The 26,744-nt window shown below is 52.7% G+C and overlaps 1 protein-coding gene and 1 long non-coding RNA gene across 4 annotated transcripts; both read right to left on the bottom strand.

Annotated features, from left to right (window-relative positions):
* Positions 1–1,875: 1,875 nt before the first annotated feature.
* LOC116881878 lies at positions 1,876–10,475 on the bottom strand. 3 transcript variants are annotated; one of them, XR_004385510.1, is made up of 3 exons: positions 10,395–10,475; positions 8,395–8,578; positions 1,876–2,223 (listed from the first exon to the last, which is right to left on the bottom strand). It is a non-coding gene; the product is annotated as an uncharacterized LOC116881878 (long non-coding RNA). The 3 variants fall into 3 exon arrangements; XR_004385508.1 differs by having other exon boundaries at positions 8,395–8,581; positions 10,273–10,459; XR_004385509.1 differs by having other exon boundaries at positions 8,395–8,581; positions 10,395–10,459.
* Positions 10,476–16,068: 5,593 nt separating this feature from the next.
* Positions 16,069–26,308, bottom strand: PKDCC (protein kinase domain containing, cytoplasmic). The gene is made up of 7 exons (XM_032882013.1): positions 25,492–26,308; positions 21,017–21,139; positions 20,080–20,351; positions 19,332–19,411; positions 18,973–19,080; positions 17,198–17,371; positions 16,069–16,973 (listed from the first exon to the last, which is right to left on the bottom strand). The coding sequence occupies exons 1-7, from the start codon at positions 26,128–26,130 to the stop codon at positions 16,888–16,890; spliced, it is 1,482 nt and encodes a 493-aa protein (XP_032737904.1). The 5' UTR covers positions 26,131–26,308; the 3' UTR covers positions 16,069–16,887.
* Positions 26,309–26,744: the final 436 nt, after the last annotated feature.

Raw genomic sequence — 26,744 nt, 5'->3', positions numbered from 1 at the left:
AAAAAGGCTAGGAGAGTGCGTTTTGGTTTTCATTAAAAAATTTATTATTATTATTACTATTGTTGTTATTTTTTAAGAGGGAGAGAGGCAGAGGGTTAGGGGCAGAGGGAAAGAGGGAGTCTTAAGCAGGCTCGATCTCAAAACCCTGAGATCATGACCTGAGCCAAAATCATGAGTTGGGCCCTTAACCAATGGAGCCACCCAGGCACCCCCAGGTGCATGTGTTTTAGAGATAACACTCTACAGAACAACTTTGTGGACTTTTTGGTGCACTTGTTCAATACTTCCTTTAGAATAAAGTTATAGAAGTTGACTATCTCGGTCAAAGTTTCTGTGAAATTTTGATTCACATCACCAAATTGCACTCCAATAAGATTTTACCATTCTCACCCAGGTCGTGTGTGTTTCCCTCTGTCCCTATACCTTTTGCCAATCATTTCGGATGAGGCAGAAGGATGAAAATTTGAGGACATTCGTATCTGACATTCTTCTTTTTCTCAGTAAGAGAAGAGAAGAGATCCTGGCCGGAGCTCAGAATGAAGGACTCGGGGGTAAGACAGGCTCAAGGAGAGTGGAGGAGGTGAGAAGAATCGAAGTGAGAAGACTCAGAGCTGCTGCTGTGGGAAAAATTAAGCCATGAATGGGAATAGGGGAGACCTGATGATGGTTTATCCAATTGTGTTTTTCTTATTTGCTTTAGGACAATCTCCTTTGTTCTGGAGGTGCCTTAATGAGGATTTCTGTTCTTAATTTTAGAAAGAGAATTGGGTGGACAATTCAGTTTAACTACAAAAGCATTAATTTAGTGCCTGTTATGTGCTGATTACAAGGCATGCCAAAATAAGGAGAACTTGGGCCCCCATCCCAAGCTGCTCCCGTCCAACAGCAGATACAGACCTGTTGTTAGTCAAGAATCACAATACTGTGTAATACAGGGCTGACAGAGAGAAGGAAAGGTTGCAGTTGTAACACCGAAGAAAGAGTAGCTTCTTTATATGGGAGAGCCATGCTCTGAGAGAAGGCTTGGCAGGGGGGCCAGGTCTGAGTCCAGGTCCCCCCCCCGCTAAAGATTTTATTTATCTGAGAGAGAGAGAGAGAGAACAAGTGGGAGGGGCAGAGGGAGAGGGAGACAGAGAGAATCTGAAGCAGACTCCAGGGGCCCACAAGTCTCCGTTTTCAGTTCTCATCATCTTCCCTTCTTCTCACTGTCTCAGAGGAATCTTCACTGTTTATTTTTGGGGAGTGTAGAGGAAGGGTGGAGAGAAGCTTTGCTCTCACTCAAGATGTTCCTCCTAAATATTTTAATCTTGCCCAGACATCAAAGCTTGTATTTTTCCTTTTCTCCCTATCACATCCTTCCCTTGCGGCAGAAGCTGCTTGTCTGTTCAGCTGGGATAGAGTGTGGGGCGTGGGGGCAGCAGAGAGCTCCTGTGAGGAAACCCGTTGGTCATTATATCCAGAATGTTTCCTGCTGTGTTTTAGTAGTTGGTCCTGAGGCCACCACCCACATGGTAGCCCAGAGGCTACCTGCAAGTAATGTAGTAAATGAAAATCACTTGGGGACCCATCTTGCAAATGAGATATCCAAGGTGGCAATTTATATTCCCAAAATGAAAATAAGCATGAGGCTGTGCGGACTAAGCATGGCCTGGGTTTCACAGAAACTTTTGTTTTTCTCGAGCAGTTGGTGGGAGACTCTGACTTAGGACCCCACTGTGGTTACATGTCGCAGTCTCTCTGCCTTGGGTCTCTGGGTCATTTAGTTTTGCCTGCACTGTCAGCCCATTTCAGGGAAGGATGAATTTTGGAGGAGTTGGTGTCCTAAGAAGTGGGGCCATGTGATTGGGGGCCTCATAGAGAGGGAGTGTCATGTTAGCCTGGGGTCCCAGACTCTGTTGTGTCCAGCTGACACAGAAGGGATCCCAGCCCGAGCCAGACAGCAACTTTCATTCAGCTTCGAGCCACATGCTGACTTGGTATCCTCCTTGGGCTGCTGCGCGTGATAGGTTTCAGGGGAGAGGCCAGTATGACCCACAACTGGGAGAGGAACTCACTGGGCACGAGAGGAACTCACGGGAGGCAGAGGGCGAGGAGAGAGAGAATAAGGGTTGCGAGAAACTGTTGAGCAGAGAGGATGGCTGATGAAAATTACAAAGTCTGATAATCTTCCATCTTCACAACTTTTCATCTGAAGCATGAAGTGTAATCAGATGTTTGAAGAGCCTAGAGAAGCAAATGAAAAAAAAAAAACACGTAAGAGTGGAAAATGGAATCTGGGGGCAGGTGCGGCATCTGTATTATTATTACAGTGAAGACAGATATTGGAACTGGCTGTGAGATTGGTTTTGGAAATCCTGTTCTGTTGCTATGGGTAAACAGGCCCTGGGGAAAAATTGCTTTTCATTTCCTGAGATAGGAAGGGTAGGAACAGGGTGGGAGGAAGTGGTCATGAATCCCTGGAGACAGCAGTATCCGAGCCCTCCTCAGCCAGGATGTTGGGTTGAAACCAGATGGCCAGTAGGTCACAACAAAGGACACCCGTCAGTGGAAGGGCACGTCCTGGGCCAGGGCTTCCCACGTCTGGTGTCAACACACCGGTGGTCAGGAATGGCGGTCGGTCAGTGTTTCTTGAGCTCCTGCTGTGTGCTCGGTGAGTGTGTTGTGGCACACAACCTAGGCCGTTCACATCGTATCCCAAGTGAATGCCATTCCTTGGAGCGTGTCCCAGTTATTTATTGTTGCATGACAAACCACCACAAAACTTAGCTTTTAAAAGCAACAGTTTATGATAATTGCTCATATTCTTGTGAATTGATGGGGCTTGGTTGGGTGGTTCTCACTGAGGGTTTTTCATCTGGTTTCAGTCAGATGTCTCTGGGACTGCAGTTCTCTGAAGGCTCAGTGGGGCTGGGCGTTTGAGGTGGTTCACTCATGCGACTGGCTGTCCACTTGGGACTCAGCCAGGGGCCATGGACTTACATGTCGCTTCTCCGTGTGACTTGAATTTCTCACAGCATGTTGACTGGGCTCTGAAGAGGGAGGGAGTGTCCTAAAAGCAAGTGTTCAAGAGGTCCCAGCATTATGACGTGGTCTTGCAGGTCTAAGAATGTCATTTCTACTGAGTTCTGTTGGTCAAGTCCAGGTTCAAGAGAAGGGAATTAGACTCTACCTCTTAACGTGGGAGTGACATGAAGGAAGAGGGAGGTAAGGAATTGATGGTGGACTCTTGGGAGGCAAGCTACCACTCACACTATGTAGGACCACTTAGAAGAGTCCTGTGCTTGGTCCAATGCTCTGTTGTCATCATCTTGTAATTTTTAATCATTGTTAACAAGGAGCTCCTCTTTGCATTTTGCAACAGGCCTTGCAAATTAGGTAGCTTGTCCAGTATAAGCCACATTGTGAAATATTTGAGCAGCATGGTGAGGGGTAGGCCTGTGCTGGGCTCTGTGCTCTGCAGATGGGGTTCCTGCCCGTGGAGAACTTGCAGACTAGGTGAGGATAGGAGACTTACAGGAAACACTGAAGCTAGTGAATGACAATATCTGAGCAGAAATTACGCTGTGGTTCCAAAGGAGGGCCAAGATGGCATTGGGGAGGTTCTTCTTCTCCTTCTTCTTCTTCTTCTTCTTCTTCTCCTCCTCCTCCTCCTCCTCCTCCTCTTTCTTCTTCTTCTTCTCCTACTCCTTCTCCTCCTCCTCCTCCTCCTTCTCCTTCTTCTTCTCCTTCTTCTTCTTCTTCTTCTTTTAAAGATTTTATTTATTTATGTATTTGTCAGAGAGAGAAATGGGCTCCCTGCTGAGCAAGGAGCAGATGTGGGACTCGATCCCAGGACTCTGGGATCATGACCTGAGTCGAAGGCAGTGGCTTAACCAACTGAGAGACCCAGGCATCCCGGGGAGGTTCCTCTTATTTTGCTTATTGTCTTGGGTTATATTTAGACTCTCAACCCATGTTGGGTAAAGCCTTCCTTCTCTTCTAGGAATTTCAGAAATGTCCTCTTACTCTTCCCGCTGGGCCTTGTCCCTTACCCTTATTCCTAGGACCCTTGTGCTGAAGGCTTTGCAGGGAGGGGCTTTCCATCTGAGGACTGGCTCCTAGGTTGGGGATAAGGGAGAAAAGGAGATGCAGAGGCACATGAACCTAAAGCCTAGCTCAAGCTTAAAATCCTGAGTCACTGGAAGATGCCAGAAGGAAGCTGGGCCAAAGGTGGTCAGATTTTGGAGGAGGCGATGGAGGGAAGGGAAGAGAAGAGAGAGCTCTCTGGTCTCCTCTAGGGAGCATGGTGAGTTCTCTGGTGACCTGGACAATGCCTCCCTCTTAGTCCTCAGGCAGATGCCTCACCATTCAGCAAAGCACAGGGCATTCCTTTTTTTTCCCCAGGGTAGGAAATGGCTCAGAGGCCTGGACCCAGCCCAGCCCCTAATTAGGGCACAAAGCCAGACAGCCCCCGAGGGAGGGCACCACCTCTTTACAACACTGCCCAGTTTCCTCCAGGGGGATCTTCCTGCTGTGATGCGTGTACAAGATAACCTTCTGTGTGTATACACTAACAGGGCATCAGAGGCTAATGATTTATTTCTATCTTTGTAAGGCTGGGAGGTCTAAGGAGGGCATTGCTCCTTGGGAAGGCGGTTCCAGTATTTCTCTAAAACAGAGACACATGCAACTGGCCCATCCAAGGCCTGGTCAGTCATTGTTCTTAGTTGGTAATTGCCTATTTGTCCTTGACCTTGGTGGGCTGCTCTACAGGATCTACATTTCCCAGTCTCTTTGCCTTTTGGCTTCCAGGGAAGTTCACTCAATGTGGGGGGTGGGGTGGTTGGGGTGGTCCTTGGCAGAAGATGAGAAGGAAGGAGGGGGAAAGGTAGAGCATTTCTTTCTCTCTGCTTCCTTTGGTGTCTTCAGGAGAATCTAGATCTTTTCATGGCTCCAGCTCTTATCAGATGACCCCTCTCTCTGTGGTTGCAGTTCCCACTGGACAGGCTTTCTCACTTTTCTTTCTCCCTCTGGCCCTAGAGTGGAAGTGACTTCCTCCCTTGCTCCTGTCTGGATTGTCTTATCATCCCTGTGTGGCTTCTTAGCTCTTCATCACTAGGTATCGATTTTGTTTCCTCCAACAGCTATCTCTGGTCATCTGCCTTTTATGTATCCAGGAATCCCTAGAGGTGAGGAAGGGTCCTGTGACCCTGGCTCTGGATGGAGTCTACAAACCTTAGCTCTGGGTCCAAATGTTATGCACACCAGTAACTGTATTCTAATCCTGAGAGCAAACTGAGAAGGCAGTTGGCCGGTTCCCACCAAGTCCAGGTCCCTAGTGCTCCTTGGACCACCTGGCTCAGGACGAAGAGGCCCAGCCATGGCGGGGAAAGGCATAGTATGGCTGATGTGCGCAGAGGCCGGGGTGGGGGTAAGGTGTGCTCCGGTGACTGCTTTCCACCTTTATGAGGTCCCCTCATCTGGTGCCCACTTTCACTCTTTGTGCTTCTATGCTTTGGTAGCTAGCGACTAAGAGTATGTGTGTGGGTTGAGAAATAGTATAAAAGTGTAGCTCAGGGGCCCATGTAGATGCACAGTGTGAGGCCGACTGGCCTACATGGATGAATACGAATTAGGTTTCCATATCTGTAGGGATGTGGGTCCAGCATAGACAAACCTTGAGCATGGTTCCCAAGGTCACTTGGTCTCTAAGACAAAGTCTTCAGGGTCACTGGTAAGTCACCAGAACAGAGTTGAGGAAGCAGTTGTTAGCTGGGCCTAAGAAAGAGACACATGGGAGCCGAACCCAAGGCAGGGGCTATGGGGACCTTTCTTTCCTTCTCTGGGGTCCAGCTCCCTCCAACGGTGTTGATCACTGCAGCTCCCTCCACTGGGTACATGGCAGAAGCCTGTGGCCAAGTCATTTGCCAGATGACAGTCGGGGGAGCTGTTGGTCCCTGATGGGCTGGCTTTCTATTAAAAAAAAAAGCCTGACCCTATCTATTTTGGTTCTTCCTCATTAGCAAGTAGGATTTGGGAGAGAAAACCAACAAGCAAAGGGGAAAGAATCAGGAAAACCGGTGCAGGAGCTGGACAGAGAAAGAGAGAGAGAGAGAAGTTGCCCCATGATGACCTTCAGCTTCTCTCGCCTGCATTCCTCTTATGGTGAGAGCACAATCTCAGGCCAGCCCTGAAGGCTGTACTGAGGAGCCTGGCCTGGGCCCAGGGGTCAGGGGTCAGGCTGGACCACGGTAGGACCTGCTCCATGCAGGTCTTCTCTCCTTCTGAAGCCTGGAGACCAACCTCTGGCGATGTCCCCTCTCCCTTCTTTTTCTGGGCCTGCAGCCTTGTCTCAGTAATCTGTCTGGGGCCCTGCTTTATTCTCCCTGGCCTCTTCCCCACTAGATCCAGCCTCTGGTAGGGCTGGGATCTGTGGAGGGAACTTCACAATGCTGCGTGCCTGCTTCAATTTCAGAATACTCCTCTGGAATTGCCCATTGGTGTGGCCCATCTGCTGGTTGGGACACCCTGTTACCAAATGCGGGAAGATCTGCCACTCCCCTCCCCCGCTGCCCACGGTTGCCGGGCTGCCACCTGCTGTGTGTTTCCACACCCTTGCACACTGCATTCTGCCTGTCACTCTGGATGGCTGCCCAGCAGCTGCAGCTGAGACTGTCCTGCCAGCACCTTCCGCAGCCCGATGGGTGGTCCTGTCTGGTCCTGGCCCTCCCAGCTGGCCTCATCTGCTGCGTGTGCTGAGCTGCATCTGGCTGAACACACTGCTTGAGTAGCCTGGATGGGCCCGGCCACCTTGACCTCTAGGGAGATGGGCATCCTCCCTCAGGACTTCTTGGAAAGGGTCAGGTGTGGAACCCAACAGTATAAGATAATAATGGTGACGACAGCTCATGTTTTTTGAGGACTTACGAAGTGACAAGCTCTGTGATTTACCCACTGGATGTATACCTCACAACTACCCTGTAAAATAAGGATTATTATGTCCCCATTCCACAGATGAAGAAACCAAGGCTGCATGATACGAATGAATCCATGCGAAGGTCCCACAGGGCATAATTTATGAAGTAAGGATTAGGCACTTTTCCTTTTTGGTTCTGCTTTCTGGGCACCAGGAAGAAAAAAATAAGAGAGGACATTTTTAGCCTTCAGGTAATTAAGACCCAAGAAACAGAAGGGAGGAGGATGGATTGGACAAGTCTCTGCTGAGGACAGGGTGGGCACATGAATAGACCATTCCTCCTTGTCTAGATGAAGGTGGCAAGGTGACATGGGATCAGGAACTTTCCTTCAAAAGGTATGGGTTGTAAATAATTGCCTGCCATGTTTTTGGAAGACTTTGGCCCCCAGTGGGGGAGAATCTGCATTTGCACTGGCTTCTGCCACCAGCTTCTGCTCCTCTTAGGAACACAAGATCCCCTATGTCCTACTGCACTCTACAGGCTGTGATGGGATCCAGCAACAGGGTTATAGTTGCAAAATGGATCAGGCTTTGTGGGCTCCCGTGGTTGGTCTTGGGGTCCTACCATCATCCCAACTGCCCAAATTGTCATTTTCAGATAGTCCAAAACATTCAAGAGGAAATTCTGCCTTTTGGTGTTGCCAATTAGGGAGCCGTTTTGAAGGGGACCCTGTGATGAAGAATTCCACTGTGAGGGTGCCATGAGGGCCCATGGAGCCAAGGCACGATCCGAGTTACACAGGTGTGCCCCACATGGTAGGCTGTGTGTACGGCTGCCTGGGCTCTGGAACCTGCGGGGCCCTCCGTGCTTGGAATAGTCTGGATCTGCTAACTTGGCAAAAATGGGGGTGGGGGTTGGTCCCCATCTGGAGGGGGAGGGAAGGAGCTCCCGGTGGCCGGGCCGTAGAGGGGCTTGCCAGCTTTGCCCACAGCCCTGAGCTCCCCCTTCTTTCCCCTCAACCACAAGAACAGCGTAATTCTCCTCACGTTACAAGTAAACATCTGGCAGCATCTGCCATGCTCAAATAAACCAAGAACTAATAGGAGGCTTTTGTAACCACAACAGGTCCTGGATAGGGAAGGAAGGGGTGGTTCACTGTGTGTAAGCCAAAGCTGGCTACTTGCGGAGCCTCGACTCCTTTGTTTCTTGATGGGTGGTTAATTAGTCGATCAGTGCACAAGCTCCTAGAGGGGCCTGCTGGTACAGTGTGCCATGGCTTTCAGGGCAGGTCCCAAGGACATCTCATGAACCTTGTGGGGCCAGATGGTCCATGGCACAGTAGGGACTGGGAATGATGGTCAGTCCTGAGGAGTTAGCTGCCTCTTGCTGCACATCCGGGGTCAAATTACCCAAGGACCTGGGAAGAGGGAGAGAACAGTGTGGCAAACCAGCGCGGTCACTGCAGGGAAAAGGGCCATCTTCCGGAAGCAGAGCCTACCTGGGTCAACCCTCTGAAGCTGGTAACGCGTCTTGGAAGACACGACAATATACACAGTGACTCCTCAAGTCTGATCGACAAGCTGGAAACAGCCTGGGTCTGGCTGGCAGCATCTGACAGCTCTGATGGGGCTCTGGGATGAAACTGGCCATATTCGAATGGCATCGAATCCACTCCTCCTAGCCTGCTAAGTGTAAGCGACAGACAGAAAAACAAATTAATATCACAAATGTCACGGACTTTCACGGTCTGGCAAGAGAAAGGCTTCCAGCCAGGGATGGGCTCACAAGCCTTCAGAATTCTGAGGACTACTAGCCTTCATCACCCCCATCAAACAGCCAGAAGTGGTGTAGGGCTCACTGGAGAAGAGTGAGCAGGAGCACACGGGGAAGGTCCAGGTGCCTGAATGCTCAGAGATCAGGCAACCGGCTGTAACTTCAGAAAAGGGTTTTATGCTGAGGGTTACAAATTGGCTGCCAGCTGGCTGAATCCAGCTTGTAGACATGTATTAGAAGGCCCACAAATGTCTTTATTTTTGAATTTGAATGAGAGGCCAAAATGTGCAAATCAGGAGAATCACACACACACCAAACAAACAAACAAACAAAAACAAAAAAAAGAAGAAAAAACCCTCATAGTCCCTTGAAATACCTATGCGCTCAGGCCTAAGTTCTCCAGATGGCACCAGGCAGCACAACTCCTTTCCCGCCCTGCTGGCCTCTACAGTCATTTGTGATTTCAACTCTAGTATTAAGCCATCAAGCACGTTTTATGGATCAGGGAGTTAGTAGGGCTGACTTTCCAGAAGTCCAATTTAAATGAAGGTTATATAACAAAATGGGAGAGAGATTTTGCTCCTACTTTAGGTGAAAAGATCGAGCTACTCCTTTAATCCACTGAAACAATTACCTAATTAAAATCATTTTTTTATTAAGCAACATCACAACATGCAAGAAAAGTTTAAAAATTTAAAAAAATGCTAATTGGATTGTCCTCCCTGCAAAATTTTTCATCGTGTGCATTCCTTTCAGTCTTTTTTTCACACACATTTTTCCATAGTTTCATATGTGGGTGTGCATCCTGCTTTTTTCATCGACCACTGTAATTTACATATTTTACACCATTGCCTTCTAATCCGCATTTTTTGTTATTCTAAATAACATACGCCTGCATTTGGATCTTTTTGTATTTTGAAGTATTTGCTCAGAATATAGTTTCGGAAGTAGCATGAATGGGATATCTATATATGTGTGTGTGTGTGTGTGTGTATATATATATATATATATATATAAACAGCTTGCAAATTAAAGAGTTAACCTGGAAATTCCTAACCCACAAGTACCTTATATGAGTCTCTTCATCTCAGCAAATCATTGGAGAGGTTGTAGGGAAAAAAAAGTTCATTTCAGCATCTGTGATAGGATTGTGGGTAATTAAAAATAAAAAAATTCAGCATGTGAAGTCCATTCCGGGAATAGCACTATCTTGAGACCCAAGTCAAATAGTACTAAATGTGCTAAGCAGAGGCCCGTGTTTAAAGAAGAAACTCATTTGCTCTTAATAGCTGCAAAATGCCACATAGCTCGACGATGGAGTCAGAAGACTCCGGAGATCATCAAAGCCTGGTTCACAACGATAGGGGAGGCCAAGCTACAAGACAAACTGTCTTTCCCCATTAAAGCATCTTTGTGCCCTAAGTATGAGAGTCATTTCTTAGAAGAATGGCTGCCTTTAAAATTTTTTATTGATGGGAGGAAAAAAAAAAAAGCTAAACAGGACCAGAACGTTTAAAGGTATTTTATATCCTATAAACAACCTAAAGAGGGGTGTAAACAAGGTGATACGTCATAAAATGAAATGTGATACAGATAACCTTACCACTATCTTCTGCAGGAGTTCAGACGACTAACGGCACCTTAGATCTCCGAGTCGTGGAAAGCAAGCACACTGTATTTTCATTTTGCCTACACGTCTGTGTCCAAGGAATTCAGGAGACTGACCTGACGGAAGGGCAGGACGAAAGGAGAGTCTCTTCTCACGACTGGTCTCCTCGGTGCAGAAGAGCCTCAGGGTGCCCCAGGGGCTTCTGGGAAATGGCGCCCAGGTTTTGTTCCCATGCCAAGCCGGTTGGCAGCACCTCTCAGGGCGGGATTATGGAGCACTTGAGCAAGTCCCACCTCCTGTAGAAAGGCAGCCTGTCTTCGGTGAGGAGAAATCGTGCTTCCCTAATCTACTAGAGCCCTTTGAAGGGCCAAGTAAGTGTATGGAGAAGGGGGAAACAGTAGACACACTCTGTTTACACTTTCGCGAAGCTTCTGACAGCCTCCACCCCAGAGCCTGTTGAGTCGCCATGGGAAGGGAGGAATGTCTGGGGACCATAAGGAACTGGCTTAGAGATAAGAAAGATGGAGTAAGGATAAATAAGCCTCTCTCTGAATGGAAAAGTGTTCATGGTAGGGCTTCTTGGGGGGGGGAGGGGAACCGATGCTCCTGAGTGTCCCAGTTAACCCAGTTAACTTGCCTCTAGTGACTTGAGATGGGACCATTAGGCGCTCGGCTTTCCCAAAGCCATATGTGCGCATCAGCCTCCTTGCCCTATCCTCACAGCTCCTCCCTCGCCTTGTTGAGCTTGTGACAGCTCTAGTGACATTTTTGTGACATTTCTAGTGACATCGTGAGGTCCTGAAAGGCAGGGGGCATGTCTGATAATTCAGTATTCATGACAGTGATTAGTACTTAAGAAACATTTTGTGGCCTGAGCCCTCGAGAAGGGGGGAGCTGCACACTGAAATTGCCTGGCTTGCCAGTGATGTCCTCCCCCTGGAGAAATCTCAGCCAGAAGCTGTAAGTTATCTGCAGGAGACTCAGGACACTGGTGAGTGGTCTGGTGTTCAGCACAGGCGAGGGCCAGTTGAGGAAGGCATTAGATGAAAAATAACTCAAATTACACTTTGTTTTTATGATATATTTTTTGTTTTTATTATACATACAGAATTGTTTTTATTATACATTACACATTTTATTATGTATATATACATATATAATATATATGTATATAATATATAATATGTGTACATGCACATATTATACATTATACATTTTATTATACATCGCACAGAGAGTACATATAGATGTATGTTAGTGTCTCTATCAGTTTTGAGAAGAGTAGTATAAACTGTACTTTTGAGGGTGACAGAAGCTCTCAGTGATAGCCCAAGGAAGGGTTTTGGGTCCCTATAATCCCGTGCTGCTTAACCTATTTTCATGATTGCCCCCTCCCTTACCAAGTCCTTTTGTGGATACTTTTATCCTAATTGCACCACCCCATGAAATTCTAATAGCTTGGATATACCGTGTATCTGTTTATATACTGTGGACCTTTGGAGGGCCGCCAGCCAGTGGGATTTCTAAGATTTTTTCATGTCCCGAGAGCCCAGTTTGGTCTCCCTGGGGACGATCACAGCCCTCATAAGAATGCAGGCTGTTGAGGACTCCCTGACTGTTATGGACCTCACATCAAGGTCCCTCTGGCTTCAGGTGGGTTTGTCCAGTGGAGAGCTCCACAGGAGATGGGGATGGGACAGAGAGGTGGGGAGGAGAGTAACACAAGAGAACATATTCATCTGGCTCCCTCCTTGTGAGGCCACCCCGCCTGGCTGTGTCCTTTGGTCACTTGACTCCTAGGTTCTCTGGGTTCTGGTAACAGATTATATTTCCTTCCCTTGGGAGGGGTTCGTAATGGCTCTACTGCTACTGGCCCCAAGTTATGGCACTATCCCTCGGGGTTCCCCTGTATCTACATGTTTATAAATCTATCTTATGTTCAGTGTGCTTTCCTGTTCCTGTTGGGACCCTGGATGAGAGACGGGGAGGTCTTATCACTATACCTCAGAAGACGACCCTGGAGCTGAGAGGAGGCCAGCAGAGGTAGGTGAGTGATGGAGGGTGGGAGGAGGTAGGATTGGGCAGGAGGACAAGGGATTACAGTCCTAAAAAAGGAGGCTGAGATGGGCCTTGTTCTGATTTATGGAGTGGGGTGAGAGAATGAACTCTTGGACATGGTCATTGGGGATCCTCTAGAACTTGAGAGGTAATTTTAGGAAATAGTGTGGTCGCTGTCTTTCCCATAGTTGGGATTTATCTCGCACTTTCTCCACCTGATGGTGTAGCATTGGCCTGGATTCACAAAGAAGTTACCAGGGGAAATGAAAGTCCTGTATGATAGGCCTCAAAGATGTCTTTGGAAAAAAAAAAAAATGTCTTTGGGGAACACTCTCAGTCTTACAGAATGAGCCAGAAAGGCAGACCTTGTTTCCTTAAATTGCCTTGTGGGTTTTCTATCAAAGGCAGGTGTATTGTGGGTCTGGGAATCCTTCCTAAGGGAAGTGCAGTTCTGAGACATCACTGATCTGGGTTCGGGGGAACCCTGTGCTCCCCCGTGAGGCAGTGGGGAGAGGGGCAGGAACACAGGTTTTCAGATGCTAACATCCTGGCTCTTTATCTTCTGGGCCATCCCCTGCTTCAGAGCAGCCACGGGGATTAGATGAGAAAGTGCACCTAAAGGCAGCCTGGCCCTCTTCCTAGCAGACTGAGTAGTCTCATGCTTCAAGTCTACCAAGCCCTTTGCCGGCTCTGCCCCTGGGAGCAGGGGGCAACCAAGCTTTACATGCTTGGGCTCCAGACGCCAGAGAGTGAAAGCAGGAAGCCGTTGTCATGGATGGCGGGCGGGTGGGCACATTATCCTGAGGCCTCCTAATCCCATTTTCTGCTTTCATGTTAATCCTCTTCCTCCTGTCTGCCACACACTCAACTCCCAGGGCACTGACCCGGAGAGCCCAGCTCCACCTCCTCCCAGCAACGGCAGTGCTCCCCATCGGGGGTGCTGGAGGTGGGGCGTGGGGACAGCCTGGCTGTGCCTCAGTCCTCCCCAGCCCACATGACAGTCTTCCTGGCCAGGTCGCAGGTGAACACTGAGGGCTCAGCTCACTCATAGCAACAACAGATCAACCAGTACATCCTGAACACTTACTGTTTGCTGACACTGACGGAGACCTTTACTTACATGATTTCATTTGGTTCCCATAACGCTCCTGTGAAGCACGTATTATTTATCTGAAATTTGCTGATGAGGAGACAGAGGCTTGGGGAGTTGTCACAGCCCAGATGACACAGAGAGCAAAAACTCAGGACACGTTCCTCCAGAGCCTCTTGGGGGATCAGTCCCACATGACCCCTCTCCTGTTGTTTCCTACTTGCCCACCCCTGGAAGGACCTACCTCTGGCTTCCCTCTTCTGGAAATGTCACCTGAGGCTTCAGTTGGGTGAGTGTATTTCTCTCAGACACAAGGCCCCGGGGATCACCGTCTGCACACAGAGCGGAAAGAGCATAGACTTTGGGGAGAGGGGGTGTGGTTCTGGCTTCCGCAGGAAGGGGACAAGATGTACCCAGGAACTGAACGTTTTCCAGGGAGACAGGTGGCTGGCTACATGGTAAATGGCCATCTGGGTGGAGGGATGATTTTGCCTCAGGCTTCTTATTCACTGTCCCCTTCCTTTTCAGGGCACTCTGTCAGGTCTCCATTCCCAGCTGCGAATCCCTTTTCTCTACTCACCAGGACTGAAACTGGCCATTTTTGTCCCCAGATTCCTAGGTTCTGAGGCAAGTTTCACTCGCCGAGGAGGAAGCAATCCACCATCCCCTCAGCCGTCTGTGCCTGAGTCTTTCTGAAAAAGTTAAATGTGCTCTGGAGCTCCGTTTTTTAAAAAATGTATTTATTTATTTAGATTTTCTTTATTTGAGAGAGAGAGCACAAGTGAGAGAAAGCAAAAGCGTGCGGGGGGTGGGGGGGGTTCGGCGGGGCAGAGGGAGAGGGAGAGGCAGGCTCCCTGCTGAGCAAGGAGCCTGAGAGTTTCGAATCCAGGACACTAGAATCATGACCCGAGTTGAAGGCAGATGTGTAACTGATTGAGCCACCCAGGAGCACCTGGACCTCCATTTCAGTTTGTCACCCACTCCAAGTAAGCAAGGGCTCCCCAAGTTTCACGTGGATTGCTCTTGCTGCAACTCTCCCGTCTGGGACAGGCTTGGAAGTTAGGGTGGGATTTGAATGCTTACCAAATCCCTTACTAGCTGTCATCTAGGCTTCAGTTTTCAGGTCCGTAAAATGGGATTGACAATTGTACCTTGCTGAGGCCAGAACCTGCCCCTCTCCTTGGGCCACTTCTAGAAACTTCTAGAGCCTAGAAGGCAGTTCTGGGTTCATCTTCAGCCTTCTCTTTCCTTCCTGAGCCACACACTTCCTGGGCCTTATAGGCCTATCTGCTAACTGTAATCAGGGTCTTTGCTTCCCTCTGGGCTGTACAGACCCTGCAGGCTTCCCTGCCCTAGTCCCATGACACCACCTTGGTCTCACTGTAGTGATGTGGGTCCTCCTATCCTCAAGACCCCATGTGCTGGTTGGTAGCTGGAGAGTAACAGAGGGCAGTGGAAATCTAACACTGTACTGCATGGGGCAGGCTACACATGTTGTAGCGAGTGAATTCAGCTGAGGAAAGGGGTCTGGAGGCTGAAGAAAGCAGAGGTCCTCCGTGGAAGGGTGGGGCCTGAGGGGGGTGAGCATGGCTGGGATCTGACTTGGCTGGGTCATGGGGTGAGCTGCTGTGGTGGCTCTGATCTCCCCACAGTCACCAAGTCCAGGAAGCCAAGGGCAAGACGTGGTATGTGTGGGCCGGGCACCATGGTAGGGAGTTGCAACCTGGAGGGTCTGAGTAGCATCCCTGATTAGGATTCCAGAACTAAGACTGCTTCCTCAATCCCTTAGAACTGCAGGGCCATCTAGGACATGAGAGCTTACAACAACCATATCTGTTGAGGAGAAATCGGGTTCTGAGTTAAAGTTTGGTTATTTTTTAAGTCCTCAAAGGTCCGTGTGCTTTGAAAATATTCTAGAAGCAGAATAAGGGCACAGGAGAGAAGATGCAGGATTCAACTTAGAAAATGTGTATCAGTTAGGTTGGACTCCCTCTGGCCTCAGTGTGATTGATCTTGAACACTTAGCTCCTCATTTTCCTCTGGGCTTCCACATACTTGGGTTTTCCCTTGCTAGACCCTCCCTCCTAAAGCCCAGGTAGAGGGGACTGGTCTTTCTATAGACCTTCCTTTCTCCATACTTTCTATATATTTCATGTTCAGAGAAAGGCTCAGTGAAACAAATTGCCCATTGACCAGGCCCAGCCCCGTATGGGACAAAGCTGACCTGACTACAGGTTGCTCAGAGGCCCCCAACGTGGCTGACATCCCACCATGAGGATACCAGTCCTTTGGGTAAAAGCTCCATATATAAAGAACTGGTGTGTGTTAAAGCAAGAATGTCCCTGAGGAAAGAAGTCCCTCCTGTCGATCATCTGGACGGATGGATGTGAGGGCCATGGAGGGAAGTGGCACTGTGGGAGCAGGGCCTGCCAACACATTTTGCCAACTTCAGTGTTTGCCACGGAGATTTCACTCCTCCAAAGGTCATCCCCCATAACCTCCTGCCCCCACTTCCCCAAACAAACACCAAAGACATTAACTGAGGACCAGTCAGCCCAAGAAACTGGCTTGGGGAGCGTCCTTGCCGTGAAACGTCGTTTATTAATTGATTGACTTTTTCTTTTTTCTTTCTTTCCTTTTTCTTTTTTTTTTTTTTACAAAAATAAACATTTTAATGAACAAGAAGTACAAAAGCTTCTGGAGATACAAACTCCAGGAGCGGGGAGAGGCTGGTTTTGGCTGCTTTTCGGCTTTCACTGAAAGCAAATGAGGCAGAAAGGCCCCGGCCCCACCCCCACCCCAGGTCCTGGCTCAAACAGCAACCTGCTTCTTGACCCCATGTCTTGGCTCATACCTTGTGTGCTCCTCTGTCCCTGCCCCTGTGCTGGCCTGTGGGTGCCCCAGGGTTGGGTGGCCAGAGGCGGCCTCCCCAGGTGCAGAATCCCCCACATCCCAGAGCATCCCCATCAAGTCTTCTGTCCGGAGCTCAGCTGAGAGAACTCTCCATGATTGATTGTCCCCACACAGCCCCCACCAGATCGTGACATGCAGCAGCAGCAGCAGCAGCAGCAGCAGGAGGAGCCCTGGCTACATTCTCACACTATGAACACAGTGATGGGGCTGCCCACAGAACTGTCCCAGCGAGGGCCAAAGCCCCTAGTGTGGGTATCAGCCTAAGCCTTGTTGGCCACCCAGAGGGTTGGAGAGGCAGTCAGGCCCCCGCCCAGCTCCCGTGATTCCTGGCCCCAGGGGCCAGCAGTCCCATACCTAGACCGGTAAACTCACATTTTAATATTTGGCATTATTGCACGTTGTCCTGGTTACCTCACTGTTTGGGATGTCAGCCTCGCCGCAGGGGCTTGCAGGCAACACGCAGTGCTGCTAGTGCAAGGCACACCCTCCCTCCACAGGCGAGCCCAGCGGGCAGGGCTGGTCCGCTGGCAGCTGAGCCCCCAGAGAGGTCAGCCTGAGGCCCTCACATATGCCGTCTTGTTGGGATCAGGGACCACGTGGCTCCATCCTGTCTTGAAAAATACCAGCTGCCGACCTGGAGGCAGAGGTGAGAGGTAACAGGGCTGTTTCCCTCCCTGGAGGGGGGCTGCTGTCCCCGATAGGACTGCCTAGAGGACATGTAGACTTGTCTCTCATCCTTCCAGCCTTCTTGACTTCTCATCAAAGCCGGCTTCTGACAGGGGACCACTACCTGTCAATCTCTTCCAGGGAACGCCTGTCACCTCCCTCAGGTCGTCCTTTCCCTTCCCACGGGCTCACCTGTCCAGGTGGTCTGGTTGGTTACCACGAAGGCCTGGCACTGGGCGTGGCTCTCACAGACATCCACGGCCTCGGCCAGGTTGAACACGGAGAGGAGGCAGCTCCCGTGGTGGTAGGAGGGCCAGCAGCGGTAGTCTTCCTGGGGGATGGTGCTGTCTGGGAGGCGCTGGTACTCTGCGGGTTTGGGGATGGAGCACGAATGAGAACTCTGTTTCCAGGCAGGAGGTTCTGGGGCTGCTTCCTGGGATGGCTAAGACTCATTGCCTAGCGGAGAGCTGAGAGCTGAGAGCTAGCCCGGTCGCCCTCACGTGGAGATGAAGGCAGCTACCGCTGTGGAACTGGCCTGAGCACCCAGGAAAGGCAAATCTCAGCTTCGGTGTTTGGGAGACCCACAGCTCCCAAATCTAAGGGTGCCCAGTGGGTTCTGATAGCACCTGACAGTGGGCGCATAGTGGGATAAACGCACACTCAGAGCTTGAGGGGATGACATTCTCAACATTTAAGGCCGGGCTTCTCAAACTTCAGTGTGCCTATGAATTTCCAGGGATTCTTACTAAGCTGCAGATCCCGGTTTCGGGGGTCTGGGGTGGGGATGGGGGTGGGCATTTCTAACCAGCTTCTGGCGCTGCTGGTCTGCAGAACACACTTGAGTAGCATGAGTTTAGAGCACCCCTGGGCCCTGCTCCCTTCGGGCCCTAGGGAGAGAGAGGAGGCAAGCTCCTCCGGGAGCAGGCAGTTGGGGATTTCTCAAAAGGGATGCAAATGACTGTGAAACACAAAGATGACCACTGGGGACCCCACAGATCAGGTGTCTGGGGGGAGGAGGCTGGAGGAAAATTCTTCCCATTACACAGAAAGGGCCCCCAGAGGCTGTGTGAGCTCCTTAGTCAGGAAGCTGCTCAGTGGCCGGCCGGTCGGTCACCTGAGTCCTTCCTGGGGAGCCCCAGCTCCGGGACTGATAATGCAGAAGCCCTGGGCCTCTGGCCACCCCGCCCTCCTGCCTCCTTCTTCTAGCAGGGAGTAGACCAAAGTCCAGGGCTGGCTGTGATTTATGGCCCCATAAACGGCGTCCTCAGGGACAGAGCCAGCCATTGTTCACCTCGTTAAACTTTATTTACAGGGCTAACGAGGGCTCCCCCACCCCTAAGACTGGCCAGAGCTCCTTGAATACAGAGGCTGCCCACTCCTGGCCCCCCTGCCAACCAGGATAAACCCCAGGGCCTCAGCAGAGGGACGACAGCAGGGACTGGAATTCTCCCTCAGCTCTTGGGCTCCTCAGCTGGTTTCCGAGTGGAGCCACAGCCTCAGCCAGCCTCTCTCCTAGCCCCAGAAGGGCCGAGGAGACAAAGAGAAGCCCACACAAAAATTGTATTCCAGCTGTGTAACAGGAACCAAGTTACTTGCTCACACACACTTTGCCTGGCATTGAATCCCCATAAGCATTTTGTGAGGCAGGAAATACTAAACCCAACTCACGAGAGCAAAAAGGGAGGCTCAAGGTGTAGGGAAGCTTCTCAAAGTCACACAGTCAATACAGAGTGGGGTCCAGAGGCCACTAGAGAAGGGGCGTTGTTGCCCCCTTACTCCCCCTCAAGGTCAAGGCAGAATTACAGTCATTCTGGCTCAGAGAAGAGGCCTCCAAGTAGAGGCTAAAAACGGTCAGTGGTCTCTTCAAGCTTAGGAGGGCAGGCCGCTTAGCCCAATCAAGGGGGTCACTCGCCCTCCCACCCATTCCCCAGCTCCCGGGCCTCTAGAGCCCTGCAGAAGCCACTTACCAGCGCTGCGGCCCGCTGTGCTGTTCTGCAGATACCGCCCGCTCCGGAACAGGTGCAGCACCCTCTCCAGCTGGGCCAGCGTCTCATCGACTCCCCAGCCGAGCTCTCCTGCACAGCACAGTGTAGCTATGAGTGGGTCCCTGGGCGCCTACCCCTCCCTGAGGTTGGGAACCAGCTGCCTTTCCCGCTCTTCCTCTGGACCCTTGGCCTAGATGATCAGTGGACTGGGAAGGGGTTTTGCCACAGAATGCCACTTTGGGAAATGATGGCTTCTGGGCCATACGCTGGCCTGGGTCATTCTTGTCCCCCTGCCTGCTGGGGGAGGGTGACCGGTAGCAGATGGGGCTTGGAGAGCTCACCTGTGGCGTTGACAATGCGGTCCAGCAGAGGCCGTAGTGAGGGTGGGGCACTGTGGGGCAGGAGGTATGTGAAGAAAAACCTGGGGCAGAGAGAAACCAGGGGCTCAGTGCTCTGGCCTTGGGGACACATCCTTCCTCTGCCCCAACTTGGGACAGAACCGTACTCTGGCCAAGGAGCCTGATCCCTCAGGCCTACCACCTAGGCATAACTCCAGAGCATAACAAGGAGTCCACTTTGACTCAGGGTGGGGATCAGGGCACATCCTAAGGCCACCCCTTAACTTTACACCACGCTGCAATCTGAGGTCTATTTGCCCTATACCTCCCCAGGATTCCCCCACCACCCAGTACCACCCTGTCCCCTGAGCTGATCCTTGTCACAAGAGCCCCATAGCTAGGGCCCAGGGAGGAGCTTCCAGAAGTGAAGGACCAGGAGAAGAAGAGGTAGTGCCAGTCCCACCAGCACCACGCTCTGAATCTGACACTATTTTAAGAGGCCTCCAGCTGCCACCCCCACCCCAGATTCTCCTTGGAGCTGACTATTTTTAGCATCATCGTCAGGAGCCTGAAGTTCCCTTCTTAAGTGGGTGGAAGACTTTCCCCACCCCTGCCACTCCATTGGACAAGGCCGAGTCTCCCCACCCTGGCTGGCTTCTTGGACCCCATGTGGGCTCTCCCCTTGCCATGCCCTCCTGGGGCCCACTGTCCCTCCCTGGACTTCCTGTGGTGGGGGGGGGACGGAGGTCACCTGTAGGCATTGTAGAGGTTGCGCTTCTCATTCATGCCCTCACACCAGCCCTGGGCTGAGCAGGACAGGCTGAAGTTCCTGGCTGGAAACTCCAGGATGCAGTCAGCGCTGCTGGCACATGGTGTCTCCTCCACGCGTGCGTCGTCCAGATCTGTCACCTTCAGCTCCCCATCCACCAGCACAAACTGTCGGGGGCGGAAGTCCAGCAGAGTGACCGAGCCCAGTGGGGAGTGGGCCAGGTGGTGAAGGAGCCGGCCCAGGCTCAGGCAGATCTGAGGGGCAGACACAAGGCTGCTCATAGGCTTGTCTCCTGGGAGGGGGTCTGGGGGACTCCAGGACTCACCCCTTTGGGGTAGGGAGAAGGGGCGGGGGTTGGTTTTGGCTTTTTTGGCTTTTCTCTTAAAGGCTCCAGTGCTTACTAAGGACTGAGGGCCAGGGGCCTCACAGAGCAAGCCAGTGACTTTCTATTAACCCTGGGCTGGCCTAACCTGAGAGTAATGTGGTAGGAAACAGGCAGCATGGAAGTCTGGGGATACCGGGTCTCTTCCCTTGAAGCTGCATCTTGAGCGGGTTTTAGTCCAGTGCGTGGAAATAGAGGGAGGGTCAAGATGACCTTAAGGTCTTTTCTAGTCCTAGGACACTGGCCCTCTTACAGCCAGGCTACGAGCGTGCGTGCGTGTGTGTGTGTGTGTGTGTGTGTGTGTGTAAGGGGAGCAGGAGCACCAAAACACCAGGATCCTCTATGTCTTGCTTCTTTTTTTTTTTAACCCTTTGGCTGATAGCCGAGTCAGCATTGCTCCATCTTTCCCTCCTTTTTTCTGACTGAGGAGGATTCCAAGCTACTCTGGAGGACTGGCCTTCTAAGGGAAAACCATCCCAGCAAGGAGCCCAGGGCCCAGCCCTCCTCCCTGCTCACTGGGCCCTCCTCCCTGCTCACTCGGAAGCGATCCTCCCAGGAAGTCTGCAGCAGCTGGATCATCTCCACAGGGGCACCCAGCTCTGTGATGGTGGTCAGGGTGTCCGGGATGTCCTCGCTGTCTTGGTAGCAGTAGCCATAGAGCTGGGGGAGGCCCAGGGCAGGTCATTAGGTCAAAGCGTCGGGATGGGGACAGAGAAGGGCTGGGCTGTCAGAGGTCCCCCCCCTCCCTCTGCACTACCCGCCTCTGGCCAGAAGAGAAGAGCAGCACTGCCCAGGGAAGCCTGCCCTCTGCCCCTGCAGCCATAGCTCCTGCTGATGGACCTGCCTCTTACCTCCTGCCACTCAGGTAAATGGGCAGGTCCGGACACCACGTGTCAGCCATGTACCAGGCACCGTGCTAAATGTTTTACACGTATAACCTGATTCTTATAATAACCTTACACAGACATACTAGGTACTTATTATTATTCTCCAATTTACAGGTGAGGAAACTAACTCAGAGAAGTTAAGTAACTTGTATAACATCACACAGCTAATAAATGCAGAAGCTAGCATTCAAATTTATGTCACTTGGATTCCATAGCCTGGTTCTTTCTAATACCATTTGTTAATCAACAAGCCAGCAAATGGGTATTACACCTCCTCCCCTGCTCTAGTCCTCTATCCCCCCACCAACTTTTTTTTTTTAAAGATTTTATTTATTTATTTGTCAGAGAGAAAGACAGAGAGCCCAAGCAGCAGGAGAGGCAGGCAGAGGGAGAAGTAGGCTCCCTGCTGAGCAAGGACCCTGATGCAAGACTCCATCCCAGCACCTTGGGAATATAACCTGAGCTAAAGACGGACACTTAACCAACTGAGCCACCCAGGCGTCCCAGTCCTCTATTCCTTATCATTTCTACTTTTTGGCAACTTCATTTTTTTCTCAGCTCTGGTCTTGTGGGCAGAAAAAGAAGCTCCCTAGAGGCCTGGTAACAAACATTTATAAGAACAAAGCAGCTAAGGGGCACAGCCTTGGGTGTTCTTTGCATATGTCGGTGGGGGTGGTCATACCCACCAATGGCAGTAGTAGTTAAGGGATGGTTTCTGGGGAAGATCAGTTCTTTGGGGGCATGCTCATAAGGGCCGGGGCCGGAGGGTGGGCTCGGTATAGCTCAGTTAGCCAGGGACTTCTGGGAAGCACAGCCTGACTTTGTCATTAACACCTAAACTGGCATCCAGAGAGAGAGCCCTGCTTCCTCCACATTGCACATCGGCCGGGGATCAGATGCTGCTCAAAACAACCAACACCATGTGGGGTAGGAACACAAAGGCCGAGTTGTCCAGGCCACAGGAGGGAGAGGGAAGAGCTTCACAATGTGGGGGCTGGGGTGGGGGGGTTTACGGAGCAGGGGGGAGCCAAGCCCACAGGCTAGATGTCCCTGCATACTGTCACCCTCCTTACCATCATTCACACCCCTCCCAGATCCACTCCAGGCCCTCACAGACCCCCTTCCGTCCCAGGAGTGCCCTTTCAGCTCCCCCTTCCTGGAGCCAGCTGAGAGCAGGCCTGGCTCAGGGCCGCCATTAGATCACTGGGGCTGTGAACTGGGGGATCAGGGGACAGTCCCAGCCACCCTCTCTTCTTCCCTCTGTCTCTGCTCCCCCACCTCGCATCAGCCCAGGGAGGCCCCAGGCCCCGGTGTGTGTTGGGGGGGGGATAGGTAAGGGAAGCAGCCCTGGGGCCTGGTTCTCATTTTCTTGCCCAGAGTCTGAGCCTTTGTGGGAAACTTCTGAAGGTTATTAAACACCCGGAGGTCGTTAAATGTGCTGTTAACGAGGTATTAATCAACACCCCTCAGGAAAAAATAAAAAGACACCATTAACCCCCGCCCCCCCCAGGAAGCGTGAGGCTGAGCATTTCAGTTGCATCTTTTGTTCGTTTGGGAGAAGAAATATACTCTAGCAGGGCCAGAATCTGGGCCCAAGCAGGCCTGGGGCCCCCTCTCAGGCCTGAGATCCTGGAATTGTGGAGGTTGGGGGGAGGGAAGACCCTTTTGCCCTTTGACCCTGGGCTATAGAGGCATCTATCATGTGAGGAGTGTGTGTGTGTGTGTGTGTGTGTGTGTGTGTGTGTGAGGGGGTGAAGGAAGAAGGATAGAGCAAGCTTGCCCAGGCAGTCCCCAGAGACCAGAGAAAGTGCTGGGAGGTGCACGGTGAAACATCTACCTGGACAGTTTCAATTAGAACTTACAGAACCAACTTCGGAGTTGCCAGAGATGGGAACGGGGCCTCAGGTGGCCTGGGGGAGCCAGAACTCTAAGAAGCATTCTTTGGCTCCTCCCCGGTTCAGCAGTCGAATGGTTTTGAAATTTTAAATGAGTAAGAGGTATTAAGACATTATTTCTAGTTCCTTGCACAACCTCACTGTAGCCTCCTGAGCAAGAAGACCCCAGAGCAGGCTTCTGTGGCAGCAGAGTCGGCCCCGCGGAAGAGGCCAGAGGGATCCTGGCTGGCGGTCAGAGGATACATGAGGGAAATCGCCCTGAAACAATTCCTAAAGTCACACTCAGGAACCCTTTCTTCTCGCTGATGGTAGCTTCTTACCTTTCCCCAGATGGGAAGGCCAGGGACCCTCCCTACCTTTTAACATTTGTGCCCTAGGGCAACTGTCCCTAGTAAGAGTCACACGGCCTACCTCAGACAGACCCAGCCTTGGTCTAGTGAGGGAATGGGTGAAAACTCTTCAGCTGTAATATGTATGTATTACCTATGTGATAAAGATGTTATTTTTGGGGGGCGCTTTCAGAATCGGGCGGGGGCCTGACATGAAAGTGGAGGACCATTCCTTGAGATGCATGGGGGCAGTTAACTAGATGCTGGTCAGGAAGCTTGGGGGGGTGAGGGAGGGAGGGAGAAATTCCTTAAGAGACAGGAGAGCACATCAAAACCTCAAACCTGTCCTAAGGCGTGGGGGGGGGGGGCTCTTGAGTCAATTAACTAACACTTAAGGTCCTGCTTCTCCACTGTCTCAGAGTCTGGCTGATACCCCAGGGTTGCCAAAAAGTTCCCAAGAGCCCCTGGGAAGCGAAGAGAACAAGATCCTCCCAGTGAGAATGGCCACGTAACCAGTCGCTCACTCCCTGAAGCTCCAGGCACAGTGTCAGCGGTGCAACCAGGCATAGTCGCCCGCAACTGTTGGCTCTGGCCGACCTCCTGCCACCAGCTCAGGGCCTAGGACCTGGTCACAAGTGTCCCACAGTAGTTGGGGGAGCCTGGGGAGACCTGGAGTCAGCAGGAATATAAATAGCTCTCTGGCCTCTCTCTGGCTTGTTCTGCAATACCCACGCAGGCTTGGGGGTCTATCTCAGTCCTCACAAAAGGAGGGAGGGACTCCCAGATTTCTGGTCAGTTCTGCTGGCAGGTTCCTCTGCTGGGGAGTCCGCCTGCACCCTCTGTTCAGCGGGCCAAGACCAGTCAGGGATTCCCCTCTCAGTCTGCTCAGACATGTGCAAAGGGAAGAGTTTGTTTAATCCGAGGGCCGACTCAAGGACAGAGAGCTGGGGGAGAGGTGGAAGTGGGTGTGTTAAGGCAGTGGTGGGGCTGTGAGAGGCCCAGTCTCTTAGTTTAGCCTGGAGGGGACAAGGTGGGGTCTCATCTCTCCCCTCCGCCCCCCAGTGAACAGGAAAGACAGAGTCCCATTTACTAGGAACCTGGGCATTTGGCCTTTTTAGTCTTCCAGCCACTAAATCTGCTCTGAAAATGTGATCCTGAGACCCTCAGGCATGTAGTCTGTCCCCTGAGCACTGAGCTAAGAACCTAAAGCTTCCTCAATGATCCAAGGGCTGTTTTTAAGGCCTGGAGAATGGTGGGGTCACTTCTGGGAAGGGCTCTCCATTTTCTGGCCTACTACCCAATTCCCTCTAGTCCTTCCAGTGGCTTCTGCATGGGGGATGGGGGATGCTCTCTGGGAATCAAGCCTGATACAGGGTCTCTTTCTGGCCCTTCCCCACCGTGTTGCTGTCCCATCCCATCTTCAAAGCCAGACAAGCCACTGGAAGTTGAGAGAAGTGGAGTTCAGATTCCATCAAGAAAGGGGGCCCTATCACTGCAGTTGGAATCCTGACTCAGGGATGACCTCTGTGTATTGGCTTGGGGTCATTTCCCTGGTGCTCAACACCCCAGCTCCAGCCAGAAGCAGGGTCCTAAGTACTAAAGACTCCCATCCCTACCTCGAGTTTTGGGACCCTCTGTCCTGGCCTCTGTCTTCAAAGGATATGGGGATGTAAGATGAGAGACCCAGGAGTCCCTCCATAGGTAAAGAGCCGCTCACTCAGGAGTAGGGGTAGTGTGGTGGGAAGCGGCCGCGGTCGGGGTTCTGCCCCCAGCTTAACCTAAGCACAGTCACCGGAGCTCTGTTTCTTTATCTATATAGTCGAGGGTTCTCTCCCAGTCAGAGTGACCGGGCCTGGGCACGTCCAGCCAGCACCCTCACCCCCTCACCCCTGCCGTCGTACCTGCAGCACGTTGGGGTGCCGCAGCCGCTCCAGCAGCACCATCTCCTTGAGCAGCTTGTGGGCCGCCAGCCGGTAGCAGCCCCTCCGTGCCCCGAACTCGCGCACGCAGCTGCCCAGATCGTGGCCGCTGAAGTCCACCGCCTTGAGCGCTACCGCGGCGCCGCCGGGCAGGCGGACCCGGTACACGGCCTTGGTGTAGCCTGAGCCCACGTACTGGGCGCCGGACACGTTGCGGAGCGCGGCGCAGCCCAGGAGCGGGCCCGAGCCGGGGGAGCCCGGGCCGGGAGCCGGGGGCCAGCTCGGGGCGCCGTCGGGCAGGGGCCGGGCCCGCGGGGGCCGGGGACGCTGCAGGCCCGGCCCGCCCGGAGCCAGGTCCATCAGGCGCCGCCGCTCCGGCCGGCCGGCCCCGGGTCCGGGGCCCCCGCGGGAATAGCGCTGCACCTCCTCGTAGCGCGCTCGGATCTGCCGGGCCAGTTCCCCGCGGCCCCCGCGACGGCCCGGGCCCGGGGCTGGCGAGGGCCCGGGGGACTGGCCTGGCCGCGGAGGCTCCGACCCCGGTGCGAAGAGCACGTTGAGGACGGAGCCCAGCAGGAAGGAGGCGCAGAAACCCGCGGCGACCGCCGCCCGCCGGCGCCGCATCGCTCCCCTCCCCCCAGCCGGCCGGCCCCGCGCGGCTCCCCGGCCCCGGCCCCGGGAGGCTCAGGCTCCGAGGCGGCTCGGCTCTGCGCCCCTCCGGCCCCCTGCCCAGTCCGAGCGCATGGCCCCAGCTGCCCCGACCCCGGCCCCGCGCGGGCCGCACATCGGCCTGACACTTGCCTCCCTCCCGCCCTGCCCCCGCCGCTTATAAGGCCCGGAGCCGCCCCCACCCCCGCCCCCGCCCCCTCCGCCTCCGCCTCCCAGCTCCCGGCCGGAGCCCGTCCTCGGCGCCGCCCCCTCCGGCCGCCCGGCCCGGCCTTCCCCGCTGACTGACAGCGGGACCTCCTCCCGCGGCCGTCCGGGCCTGGGAAGCGGCGCGGAGGCGGCTCCGGCCCTGCCCAGCCCGCGGGCACCCCCGGACTCGGGCCGCGAGAGGGGGAGGGGGCGGCGGCGACCCCTCGACGCGCGGGAGCTCGGGTCCCGGCGCTAGGGCGCATAACGGGGCCGGGGCTGCCGGAGAGCGGGACCAGGAGGCGGATAACGGAGCCGGCCGGGCGGGGTGGGAAGATAAAGGGGTGAGGCCGGCGGGTAACGAGCTCCGGAGGGGACGAGCAGCT

The sequence above is a fragment of the Lontra canadensis genome, unplaced genomic scaffold (assembly GCF_010015895.1).
Source record: "Lontra canadensis isolate GAN:19392208 unplaced genomic scaffold, GSC_riverotter_1.0 scaffold78, whole genome shotgun sequence".
NCBI lineage: Eukaryota > Metazoa > Chordata > Mammalia > Carnivora > Mustelidae > Lontra > Lontra canadensis.
Note: the sequence above shows the minus strand (reverse complement) of the source record. Positions and strands in the feature narration are given on the sequence as shown.

Coding starts and splice junctions, on each gene's coding strand:
- PKDCC (XM_032882013.1), bottom strand. CDS start 26,130: ATGCGGCGCCGGCGGGCGGCGGTCGCCGCGGGTTTCTGCGCCTCCTTC. Junction 19,081..19,331: donor CCGCATTGTCAACGCCACAG/GTGAGCTCTCCA, acceptor TGTGCTGTGCAG/GAGAGCTCGGCTGGGGAGTC. Junction 16,974..17,197: donor CAACCAGACCACCTGGACAG/GTGAGCCCGTGG, acceptor CTCTGCCTCCAG/GTCGGCAGCTGGTATTTTTC.